Genomic DNA, 13,080 nt, shown 5'->3' on the forward strand with positions numbered 1-13,080 from the left:
CTCTCTCACTCACTCACACACACACACACACACACACACACACACACACACACACACACACACACACACACACACACACACACACACACACCCCCATCCAGGTCCCAAATGTTGACATTTCCTCCCTGGAAGCCCCCAAATGCCCTCTGCTGCCCCAGGACTGCCAGTGAGAGGCCCTTTGGGTGCCCCTAGTGTCTGCACACAAAGCCCCATTTGCATCCCAGGGCAGAGCTTTCTTGCCAGCCAGCCAGCTTGTCTGCCATGTGACTGCCCAGCCCTACAGTTCCTGCTTGGGCATCCCTCCCTCTTTTCCTCTGTCTGGGCTGCAGGAACTGAGCTCTTCCATCCTCCTTAAGGCTTGAAAGCAGAACTAAGAGAAGAGAAAGCATGAGGCTTATCTATGCCAAGGACCCCAAGAGCCCTGAAATGGACACGCCCACTCAGAGAGAGATGTGTTCACGACCATTGAATCAGGGCCTACTCTGCGTAAATAAAATTCAATTCATGTGAAAGCATCTCAGCTCAGCAGACAAAGCCTGCCAGGGCCAGGCTTCTGGGGCTCCTTCAGCCCATGTCCTGCCATTCCCCAGTCCCTAGACACTCCAGTGTGCTGGACTCCCTGCCCGTATTCCTAGCCTCTCCGTGGTCTCTCAAGCCCACACCACTTCCTTCTGCTTTGAATGCCTTTTCCCACCTTTTCAACCTGGAGAGTTTACTCATCCTTCATTCTTCAGGCTGCCTCTGCTAGGAAGCCTTCCTTGATAGCACCCTCTGTTCTCTGCAGACTTCAGTGCCCCTTCTTTGGGTGTTCACAGCTTCCCTGTTCAAGGCATTTCCCACATTGTATTTCAGTGGTTAACAGGCCCATCTTCCTCCTTAGACTATGAGCTAAGGGGCAGGGGACAGTGTTTAATCCATAACCTCTACCATAGGGCTGACACATAGTAGATGCTCAAGAAATACTTGCCAACTGAATGCATGACTTAATGAATGGGGCAGAAGAGATCCAAGTAAACAGAGAAGAACACCAGGTCTCTGAGGAGGGAAAGGAATGCCAGCAGTAGATATCAAGGAAGGCTTCCTGGAGGAAGTAAATAAGCTATTGACAGGGTGGAGACATTCCAGGCAAAAGGAACTGAGTGGTTGGGGGTGGGGGGGTGCAGGGGAGCCATAGAAAAGGTCTTCTGTCAGGAATAACATTCACTGAGCACCTTCTCTGTATCAGGCCTTACTCTAAACCCTTACACATGGTATTATTTAATCTTCACAACAACCATAGGAGATTGGCACTGTAATTATCCCCATTTCACAGATGAAGAAAGTGAAGTTCAGTTACTGGCCCAAGGAGTTTAAGTCAGATTTGATGACAGAAGCAGAACAACCAGAAATGATACAGAATATGGGATTTGACCTTATACAATGGGGCAGCTGCTTAAAGAACTGATGCTTCTGAGTCTAAAATCCTCATGGCAGGCAGTGAGGAAGGGAAGATGGATGTGAAATTGGGGAGAACAAGAAGGAACTGAACCAGTGAGGAAGGGTTGGGACTCTGGAGGATGAACAGGCAGCCACGCCGAGACAACTTCGGTGACACAGGTGACCTACAGAAGAAGTTGGCACCCTTTGTCCTGGAGCTAAACGCACACCCAGCCTAGGACTAGACAAGCTGAAGGAGGTCGGTAGAGAACCCACAGATCTGCATCAACATGCGTGAACTGCAGTACCACAGGAGCCCTGCACCAACCACAGGCGCAAGCACGGCTGCTGCGTCCCCTCCTGCCACCATGGTCAGCTTGCAGGAAAGGGAATTCTGGAACTGTGGTTCAGCTTAGCTCAGCTGACACAGCCCAGAGCTACCCCTCAAGGTCCCAACCCAGACCTGCATGTGTATAAGGAAGAAATGGCTGGGAAGTTGATCAGAGCCAAACCGGGGGGTCTTGGCAGCACTCCAAGGAATTTGGGATTCCTTCTGTGGGATAACAGTGCTGATTTTCGAGACTGTGTGTTGAGTTGGAAGCGAAGGTGGGATATGCCCCTGGTGATGTCCTGAAGGTGTTGGGCATATTCAGGTTGAGGTGGGAGACAGGAAGAGATGCCTATGGAACCCTGGGATAGATTCTGAATTGGGTGGAAGAGGCTGTGTGTAAATGAGGGAACCAGAAACTGAGCCTTGGGTGGTGCCTACAGGCGAGAAGCAAGTCAGGCAGAAAGGCTGGTAGTACTGGGAGGGCCGAGGTCAGGGAGGTGGGAGGACCAGGGAAGCAGAGCCCTGGAAGACTTTTTTTGGGTGTGGGCATCTTGGCCCTCCTTCTTGGGCAGATGCAGCTCTGATGGTGCCTGTGCCATGTTTGGAGTTGGGAATTTAGTGTGGCCTCCTGCTGGTGCTCCTACCCACTCTCCCCCATCTCTGTGAGGGGCAGGTCCAGATGCTGCTCTGGAAGCCCAAGGCGCTGGCAGCTGAGGGGTGAGATAAGCCTCTGGGCTCAAGGTGTGATGTTTGTCCGTCCTGCATGCCTTCTGAGGCCCCACTGGGTGCAGGACACTGGGCTTGGCTGGGGACCAGCCAGGAAGCATGGGCACCTGGGCCCTGCAAGCCGGGAGCTAGCGTACAGTCTGGTGGGAGGCAGATGAGGAAACTGGGCCCTGCAGTGGAGGAGAGAGGAGCACCAAGGAGGGAGGCCTTCCCAGACTTGGGAGGAATCCAGGAAGAAGTGGCATTTAAAGATGAATCCGATCAAGCTCCTAGATCTAATCACATTGACAGGAAATCCAGGGGCCAGCTCTGCAGTCAGCAGACTGTGGGACCTGTAGGGCCAGGAACCCAGTGTCCTCATAGCCATATTGTATAGGAAAACAGAAGGAACAAGGTGAAGCTGTGGATGAAAAGAGAGTTAATAGAACAGCCCATTGTAACATGTGGACCTTATATGGATCCTGATTTTTTTAAAAAATGGTGATTGGTTAGTCGGCTCAGGCTGCCATAACAACATACCATAGACTGGGAAGCTTAAAAACAACAGAAATTTATTTCTCACAGTTCTGGAGGCTTGAAGTCCCTGATCAAGGTCTGGCAGGGTTCTGCTTCTGGTGAGGACTCTCTTCCTAGCTTGTAGACGGCCGCTTAGTCTCAGGTGGCCTTTCCTCGGAGTGTGCAGGGGTGTGTGTGTGGAGGGGCGGTGTGAAGAGAGAGATCTCTTCCCCGTCTTATAAGGCCACCAACCCTATCAGATTAGGGCCTCACTCTTATGACCTCATTTAGCCTTAATTACCTCCTAAAGGCCCTCTTTCCAAATTCAGCCACAATGGAGATTAGGGCTTCAATATGTGAATTTGGAGGGACACAATTCAGTTCATAGCAGATGACATTTATGAAGCATTGGCACTTTGCTGACTGGGTATTTGATTGTATTGAGGAATTACTGCTAAATATCTCTTGGGTTATGATAATGGTAACAGTGTTTCATATATATACACATACATGTATATAACATGCATAAATATATATATGTATGCATGTATAGAATAATATTGGCATTATATGTACTGTGATATGTACACAGTACATTATGTGTACATTTTTGCACACAGGAGTATATATATTTCCTTATTTTGTATTTATTTATTTTAAATTTTTATTTATTTATTTATTTATTTTTGGCTGCATTGGGTCTCCTTTCCATCCCAGCCTCCAGTTTACACTCAGGAGGACAATCCTTTTTCCTAGCTCCTATCATATCCTTTTGGAGATATTCTTCACATGACACACAAATGTACGTGCAAAACTACCTTCCTTTTTTTTCTGTAAAATATAAATGGTAGCGTATAATGTTGTTCTGCATCTTGTTTCTCTTTTTTCTACTTTATCTTTAAAATCATTTCAGATTAGTACATAAAATTTCGTACTGTGTAATGGCTCTACTGTATAAACGTACCGTAAATTCATGTAACATTTAAGTTGCTGCCAATTTATGTGCTATCATAACCAAGGCTACACTGAATACTTTGTAGACTTAACATCTTTGCACACAGGAAGAAATATATTTGTATAGGCAACAGGAAGAAATGAGAACGCTGGATCAAAGTGCATGTGCATTTAAAATTTTTTTTAATTAATTAATTTTATTTTTGGCTGCATTGGGTCTTTGTTGCTGCGCGCGGGCTTTCTTTAGTCGCGGTAAGCGGGAGCTACTCTTCGTTGCGGTGTGCGGGCTTCTCATTGCGGTGGCTTCTCTTGTTGCAGAGCACGGGCTCTAGGCGCGCGGGCTTCAGTAGCTGTGGCTCGCGGGCTCTAGAGTGCAGGCTCAGTAGTTGTGGCGCACAGACTTAGTTGCTCCGCGGCATGTGGGATCTTCCTGGACCAGGACTTGAACCCGTGTCCCCTGCATTGGCAGGCGGATTCTTAACCACCATGCCACGAGGGAAGCCTCCTTATTTTTTAGATATGCACCAAAATATTTGTGGGTGAAATCATCTGATTTGCTTCAAAATGGTCTGGGAAGGGGAAGTGAATGTGGCTACGGATGGAGCCGGGCTGATCATGAATTGATGGTTGTTTGTTGGGTCTGGGTTATGAGTTCATAGGGGTGCATCATATTATTCTGTCTACTTTTGCGTATGTTCTAAATTCTCCATAACAAAAAGTAAAAACAAAAAGTGAGGAGGATTATTGAGATTTAGGGTTGGGGGGAGAAGCCAGGCATCTGCTAGAAGAAATTGCTCAGGCAAAGCTCTGAGGGAGTGAGGCTTTTGGGTGTGTGAGGCCCCAGTGTTTCACAGGCGCTGGAGTGTGAAGCTGTGCCAGGTGCTTCGGGTACCAAGATGACTGAGGCTCAGTCCCTACCCTCCAGGACAAAGACCAGCCTCAATGGAGGGCCCTGGCTCAGGGCAAGCGAGACCAGAACCCAGTGGGAGAGCCCTGAAGGGCCTGTGAAGCTTGAATAAGGGGAATAGAAACAGTTGTCATTGTTCTGGAAGTGCTGGGAGACCAAGTGGTAAAAGGAGGCATCAGGCAGAGACCACCCAGTATGCTAGGAATAGGGAAGCCTGAGGATGGAGCAGCAGGAATGTGATCATCCAGGCTCCCAACCAAATCTTTGCTGGAATTGTAGGAAACTGAGCTTCGCTTTAGAAATCCGACTTCTTTTTGTGTTCTTACTAGGTGACTTAGGGCAAGTTACTTAAACCCTCTGATCCTCAGTTTTTTCTTCTGTAAAATGGGGATCGTAATAGGGCTCACCCCATAAGGTTGGTATGGTATTAAATGAGAAAATATTTCTAAACCACTGAAAAGAGTTTGTGTTAGTTATTATTATCATCAGAGTTTCAGGGAGGAAGTTGCCTTCCCTTGGGGCAAGAAGGTGGAGACATCAGTTATTAAAATGAGAGAACCCCAGTGGGGAGGTGGGAACACCATATTACTCTTCTCTGCCAGCCCCTAATAGGTTTGTGATTTATTTTTAATTAAAAAAACTGTTTTCTTACAGTGGTGAGCAGGGTCAAATGCAGAAAAGAAGTTGTAGAGAAAGGACCAAATAAAATCCACTGGATCTTGTGAGAAAGAGTGGTTGGTGAGCGTCTCAGGCCAAGAGCCCAGTTCCAGAAACTCCCTCTAGGCCCCCGTTGCCCTCTTGCGGCCCTCTTGGGGTGGCTTCTGGAACAGGGGGTCTACAGGAGTGAAAGGTCAGGCCCCGTGGGGGTGGGATGGGGCCCAAGCAGGCTCCTCCCTCTGTGGGGAGCACCCGCCTTTCCCCTTCAAGGCTGTGGCTCTGGGACCACTTCCTCCTTCCTCACTCTGAAGCAGGGAGCAGGCCTGCTGAGGCCTCAGGAAAAACGGGACTCCAGGATGCCTTAGCACACCTGTGACCCCAGGTGGGGGTGGCTGAGTGTGCTGGTTGGAGAACTCTCTCCCTGCTTCAGGGGTAGCTGAGGACCACCTTGGAGGCCTGCAGGATGGAGGGGGCGAGTGAGGAGAAGCTGTCATCTGTGTCCAGTCTGGTGACTGTGTTTGAGAATAGCAGGTACGGGGTAGTGGAGGTGGGAAGGGTCACCATGGCCAACTGGCAGTCTCCCTCGAGCTCCTCTGCCCACCCCTGGGCCCTTGGACAGCCCAGACCCTCGCAGTCTCCAGGCTAAGGAGCAGGGCTGGGGCCACCTTGGACCCTCACAGTAAGCAGTTCTCTCTCTGGGCCCTGTCCTGCACACCTCCTCCTGTCTGGCCAGTGCCCATGTCCCTCGGCCATGGGTTCCTTGGAGCATGGGAGAGTGTTGTTGGGGCACCAGGCCTGGGCAGGGGTGAGAACATGTATGTTGATGTGTTGGGGAGAGTCCAGACATGTGTGTAATTATGAGTGAGCGTGGGTGGACCAGATGCCGTGTTTGGGCTGCAGAACTCCACCCGTTGTCTCTCCAGCAGAAATAATAGCTAATACTTATCAAGTGCTTACTCCCTATGAGTAGGATAACCATACAATTTATCATTCAGACCAGGACACAATGGAAACTGAAAGTGAATGCCATTAAATTTTTTTGGTGGGAGGGAGGGGACAATAGGAAAGGTTGAGACTGTCACAGGCAAACCGGGATGTGTGGTCAGCCTACCTATAGGGCACTGTTCTAAGTGCATTTGCTACTTATTTCATTTAATCATCTAACAGCCTATTGGGGGTAGGTTCCATCTTTATACCCATCTTACAGATGAGAAAGGGGAGGCACAGAGAGGTGGGGAGGCTTTAAGTGCTTTAAGTTCATGGGGAAGGAGCAATGCAGGGGCTTCCATCTGAAGTGAAAAGCCTGGACCAGATGTGTAGAGGTCATTGTGTGTCTGTATGTGACATTAATCCATTCTGCAGGCATTTCTTAAGCCCAGGACTGTGTTAGGGATTGTGACTGTTGTAGGTAGGGTTCTCTGGAAATAGACTCAGGGGGAGAGATTTGCTTCAGGAAATTTACTGGGGAGGCTTTTGGGAACAATACCTGTGTGGGTGAGGGAGGCAGCTTTGGGCACAGGGAGAGGTTGAACTGCCGAGCACTTGCCACAGAGGCTGCAGCCTGTCCCAGAGAGCTCTGGAGCTGGAGGCCTCTCAGGCTGTTCCAGATGAGGCAAAGGGCTAGGTCTTTGTACCCCCACATGGACTAGTCATTGGATGTGGACTTGACCTTCGATGAGGTAGCTCTCTTCCAGAGAGGGCAATTCCCAGGGAGGGACCCAGTCAATAACCTGTCAGCCACCATACCACCATCAGCTAGGGGAAGAGTGCCTCAGTGCTGAGGGGGTGTGGGTGGCATAGCACAGCATCGCACAGGAACTGTATCGGATGCAGGAGCCTAAAGAATGATCCCTGCCCGGAGGACTTCTGTCTTTGGTGCTAAGCTCATGGAATGACCATGATGCCAGGTCATGGACAATAGATATCCTGGGAGGGGCCTTGACACTCTGCTGAGTGTACTCAGAGCCGGCAAAGCCTCCTGTGGGCTTCATGGTGGAGGCAGCATAGACGTGGACCTAGAAGGGCAGTTCAGCTTCCTGAGCTGGTGACCTGACCCTGCCTCTCCCAGAGGGCTTTGCTGGGCACGTTCTGTTCAGCACCGAGGACAGCTCTAGGCAGCACCTTCCTGGACCACCACCCCACTCAACACACCAGGTATGCCCAGTGGAGACCCTCAGCATGTGTGCTTTGCCTAGGCAGCACTCCTAGCAGGAGGAGGCAGCCCTCAGACCAGATGGGGTCAGAGGACGTCTTTTCGGGAGGGTGAGGGCCACCCCTTACTGTGTGAGGGGCCCCATGCCAGCTGCCTTGGCCTGAGCTTTCTTGTGAGGCACTTCCTTTCAGTGCCTTAACTGATCTGAAACTGAGGGGTGAAGAGGAAACAGAAGCTGGCCTGGGCACTTGGAGAGAAATGCAGAAGCTGAAACCAAATGTAGAACGGAAAGCCTGAGACTCAGCTAACTCCATGAGCTGCAGACCAGACCAGTGGGCTGAGGAACCGTGGTGCATTGGAGTGCCAGAGAGGGGCCATGAGGGACTGGGTCCTGATCCTGTCTCTGCCACCAACCAGGGTGTGACGTGGGGCAGGTCACGTTGACTCTCTGCACCTGTTTCTCCTTAACTCACATGCGGAGGGGCAGTTTAAGGCTCAGGCTCGGGAGCCAGCCTGCCTGATCTGAATCCCACCTCTGCCCCACTCTTGCTGCAAGATCCTCTCTTTTCCTAGCTGCAGAATACGGGTAATGAGAAAGTTTCTCACAGAGTTTTGAAGATTTTGTACCTGTCTGGTCCTCCATTTCCCAGCCTGCCTTTCTCATAAGGGTCCCCACCCTGTGCTGTCACCACAAGCCTTTCAACACCAAAGGGAATGGGTCCCAGGCCAAGTCGTTGGATATATTCCTTGATGGTGGCCTCTGTTATCTAAAGAGTTTAACTGGCCTACAAATCCAATAGGTAGGATAACAAAGCCACACTACGAAAGCTCATCCCTGGAGGGAGAGGGAAACTGATCCCAGGCTGGCTTTTCCCACCACTAGAGGTGTGGAGGGCGTAGCTCACACTGAAAAGCCCCAGCTTTATCAGCTCTGCCCTCCCTTTAGAGTGTTCCATGGCTCCCACCTTCCCTTGATATATCAACTACTGGGGTTTTAGGGGATTTCCTGCTTACAGAGCCTTAAAACCAGGGGTGAGGTCCACAGGCGAGGTGATCTGGGAGGGCACTTAAAACCCTCTATGTGCAAAAAGAAGGGTTCCTAGCTGCATTTTAAACAGGGAAGTGTGTTGTTCCCCGGAAAACAAGACACAGTCTACGCTGACTCATTTTGAAGACTGGAGTTCCCTCCAAGAAGGGTGTTGGGGAGGGAAGTAGAAGTCTCAGTCAGTTCTTCCTGTGCACCAGGTACTCAGAGGCCAGTGAACATCTGTGATTTGCATTAATTGCCCCAAAATCCCCACCAGAGAGGTGCTATTCTTCTCCCTACTCTACAGGCTGGAAACCCTCAGGTCTGCTGTCTTTTCCTCAGGACCCTGGGAGCAGCACCCAGAGTCCACGGCCTGGAGGCCGGGCATCACCACCCTGGGTGTAGGCCTCCTTCACCCACAGGGCCATGGGATAAGCCCACCGTGGAGGAGGCCGTGGACTCCGGGCCCAGGACGGTCAGCAGGAGGTATCTGAGCTCCCTGAAGAACAAGCTGTCCAGCAGGGACTGGAGGAAATCTTGCCAGGCTAGGACCTGCCCCGGCCCAGGGACACAGGTACCCGAGGGGTAGAAGTGGGAAGCTGGGTGGGGGCCCCTCCACTGACCTCCTTCCCACACATTCTCTCCCAGCCAGAGCCAGCACTTCCCCAGGTGGGGTCTTGTGTGACCAGAGATCAGCTGAAAGCTAGATTCACACCCACCCCACCCTTAACGGCCTTTGATTAAGTGTCTACTATGCACCCCGCTGCTGGCATTATTTCGCATACCCCTCACTATAGGAGTCCTTTAGGCATGGAAATTGAAACTCAGACAGCCTAAGGAACTTGTCCAAGGCCACACAGCTTGGAACCTAGTACCTTTCCCAGGGGCGGCCTCCATTTACCCACTGAAGGAGGCAACAGTGCCAACTAGAAATAGAGGTCAGCGCTAATTCCTGCCCTTAGACTCATCCTGGGCAGGTCACCTCCCTTCTCTGGGTTTCAGTTTTCTTGTCTGTGGAATTTAAGGGCCCGGCTTGCACGAGGCTGTGCACCCTGGAGCCGGACTACCAGGGTACACGTCCCAGCTCTTCTGCTTACTATGTGACCTTGGGCAAGTCTCTTTAACCCCTTTGTGCTTGTTTCCTCATTTATAAACTGGGGATGGTGATCATAGTAGTACATACTATGTATACTGGTTATCAGTTGCTGCATAACAAACTACGCCAAAATGTAGAGGCCAAATAGTTTATTATTTCTGACAGTTTTGTGGGTTGATTGGAATGCTATTGGATGGTTTTTCTGTTGGTCTCTCTTGGAGTTTGTCTTAGTCAGCTCGGGATGCCATAGCAAAATACCACAGACTAGGTGACTTAAACAGCAGAAATGTATTTTCTCACAGCTCTGCAGACTGGACATCCAAGATGAAGGTGCTGGCAGGGTTGGTTTCTGGTGAGGCTCCCTTCCTGGCTTGCAGATGGCCGTCTTCTCACTATGTCCTCACACGACCTTTTCTCTGTTCACATGCTCTCCTTGTGTCCCTCCCTCTTCTTATAAGGACACCAGTCTTAATGGATTAGGCTCTACCCTTCTATCTCAATTAACTTAATTACTAATGGCCCTATTTCCAAAATATAGTCACATTGGAGGTTAGGGCTTCAATGTATTGATTTGGGGACACAATTCAGTCCATAACAGGGTCTCTCAAGTGGCTGCAGTCAGATGTTGGCTGGGGTGGGAATGCCCAAGATAGCTCATCTCCCAAGCCTGGTGCCTGGGCAGCTGGAAAGCTGTGCTCAGCTGGGATGCTGGCACGGCCGGACCCCTGGCTCCCCTCTCACTGTAGTCCCAGGGCCTCTTCTCTCCATGTGGCTTCTCCATCAGGGCAGCTAGACCTCCGGATGTGGTAGCTCGTGGCTCCCAAGAGAGCACAAGTGGAAGCTTCCAGGCCTCTGAAGGCTTAGGCCCAGAACTGGCGCAGCCTCACCCTGCCACATTCTCTCAGTTAAATCGATCCCAGCGCCAGCCCAGATGAGTTGCAGGAGGGCATGTATCCCGGGAGGTATGCTTCACTGGGGCATCTTTGGATACTCCTCCCATCAGAGGAGACCAAAGCTCTCCTTCTCCTTCTCCTCCCAACTCCCCTGCAGGAGCCTGAGGAGAAGAGGATCGTCCAGGAGCTGCTGGAGACAGAGCAGGCCTATGTGGCACGCCTCCACCTGCTAGACCAGGCCAGTGGGCAGGACGCCCCCTCCTGAGCCCCAGCACCTGGGTGTCCTCACCCCACCCCTGCTCTCCCTTCTGACCCACCTCACAAGAGCTGAGAGTTAGGACCTCGGGGTTTGATTCTAGGAAGCCTTAGTCTTTTAACTCCATTGGCCGGAGTTCAGGCAGAAATCGGGATTTAGCTCATTAGCGCCACTCCTGGTTCCACCGTTGGTGCCTGGGCTGCTCTCACAGGAGTGGAGAACACACCAGCCAGTCCTTCCAGGCCCCACACAGCATCCTCATCTGTCATTCCAGCTCCCAACATCCTCACCATTGTTAGCCCTTCACACTTTCTTAAGGAGCCCTAAGGCGAGAGGGTTAAATCACTGAACGTCAGCAGTGGGGTCTTGAGCCTGGCGAAGTCCAAGACTTGACAGACACCAGATAGGCCCATTTCTGACATTCATCAGCTGCCAGCCTTTGGCCAAGTCCCTGTGTCTCTAGGCCTTGGTTTGCGCATCTGTAAAGTGGCCAGAATACAATCTTCCCTGCTTCTCTCTCTTCCTAGGGTTTTTGTGAGATTGATGGGAGTTTAAGGAGGTGGAAGCATTCAGCAAGCTGGGGAGGGACCCCAAAGCCCCTGGGACTGTGCTTGTCTTCCCCTGGGCTGTGTTGGGGGTGGAGGTCCTTCTCTGCCACAGGCCCAGTGACCCAGCGGCGGCTGTAGGTGTTCTTCCAGGAGCTGCTGAAGGAGGCCCGCAGCAGCAAGGCCTTCCCCGAGGATGTGGTCAGGCTCATCTTCTCCAACACCGCCTCCATCTACCAGTTCCATGCGCAGTTCTTCCTCCCAGAGCTGCAGCGGCGGCTGGACGACTGGTGAGGTCCAGCAGGAGCCCCTGAGGCCCCCTGACCACAGCCCTGGTCACGTCCGGTTGCAGCCCCCAGGGAACTGGGTTTGGCCTATTATGCCCCTGCCCTTGCTGTGTGGCCATGACTCTCCTCCTCTGGGCTTGCTCTGTCTGCACAGTGAGGGGCTTGGACAAGGCGTGTGTGTGTGTGTGTGTGTGTGTGTGTGTGTGTGTGTGTGTGTGTGTGTGTGTGTGTGTGTGTGTGTGTGTGTGTCCTGGAGAAGGGGATGGATCAGGTCCTCACTAGGCTGAGTGACTTAGGAGGCACTGGAAATAACCAACACTAACTGAGGGTTTCCTACTTGCCCTGCCTTGGGCTTTACACCTATTAACTCGCTTAATCTTCACATCAGCCTGCTGTGTGATGATGGCATCGTGGTTATGCAGGAACCCCTCTGTGTTTTCAGGGATGACCACTAAAGTATTTAGTGCTGAAATTAGTATCTTGCCAGAGAAATGCCATGATGTCTGGGATGTCCTTTAAAATTCTTTGTTAAAAAAGAATCTTAGTAATTGTTAAGTGCAGGGACAGATATATAGGGGTTCGTTATTATATTCTTTTTATTTTCTGATTGCTTAAAATTTTTTACAATAAATTTTTTTTAAAAAGACAGCCCTGTGGGGTTGCCTACCATCATGCCCCATTTTTTCAGATGGGAAAATTAAGGTATAGAGAGGCTAGGTGACTGGCCCAAGAACACACAGCTAGAGTAAGTGGTACAGTTGGAAATCAAGCTCAGGCGGGCCAGCTCCAGATGGTCATTCCTTACCACTCTGCTGTAACAGTTCCTGGGTCGAATGACCTTTGCTTACCTCTGAGCCTGGATTTCCTCCTCTCTAAGGTGGGCCACTGACTGTCCCTCCTCCCCCACGCAGCGTTGTGAGAATTAAATGAGATGAGACATGCACTGAATCTTGGGCAGTGCTTGGCATGTGGCCCTTGTTATTGTTACATGAACAAGCATCAGGTGGTTATTGAATGCCTGTTGTGGGCCTGACACTGTACTGGGCCTTTGGGGTAATCCAATCCGTGGGAGAGAACATCTGCCCTCAGGGGGCTCACAGTCTAAGGGGTAGTGAACCACACACATGTGTGAGGATGACATGCCCCCCTATACCTGCACCCAGAAGTGCCGCAGAAAAGCTGTGTTGGGGGGTGAGGGGAGCCTTACCTAACCTGACCCTGTCTGGAGTCAAGAGAAGAGGTCCCCAGGGCGTCCCTGGTGGCGCAGTGGTTGAGAGCCCGCCTGCCAATGCAGGGGACACGGGTTCGTGCCCCGGTGCGGGAAGATCCCACATGCCG

At 51.2% G+C, this 13,080-nt stretch overlaps 1 protein-coding gene across 1 annotated transcript in view; it reads left to right on the forward strand.

Annotated features, from left to right (window-relative positions):
* Positions 1-13,080, forward strand: part of FGD2 (FYVE, RhoGEF and PH domain containing 2) — a 43,936-nt gene that overhangs the window by 9,156 nt on the left and 21,700 nt on the right. The window contains exons 3-5 of the mRNA XM_055080036.1: positions 8,973-9,239; positions 10,812-10,892; positions 11,597-11,745. Coding sequence (XP_054936011.1) covers positions 8,973-9,239; positions 10,812-10,892; positions 11,597-11,745 — 497 coding nt within the window. The remainder of the gene's footprint in view (positions 1-8,972; positions 9,240-10,811; positions 10,893-11,596; positions 11,746-13,080) is intronic.

Source organism: Physeter macrocephalus, chromosome 18 (genome assembly GCF_002837175.3).
Source record: "Physeter macrocephalus isolate SW-GA chromosome 18, ASM283717v5, whole genome shotgun sequence".
Taxonomy (NCBI): domain Eukaryota; kingdom Metazoa; phylum Chordata; class Mammalia; order Artiodactyla; family Physeteridae; genus Physeter; species Physeter macrocephalus.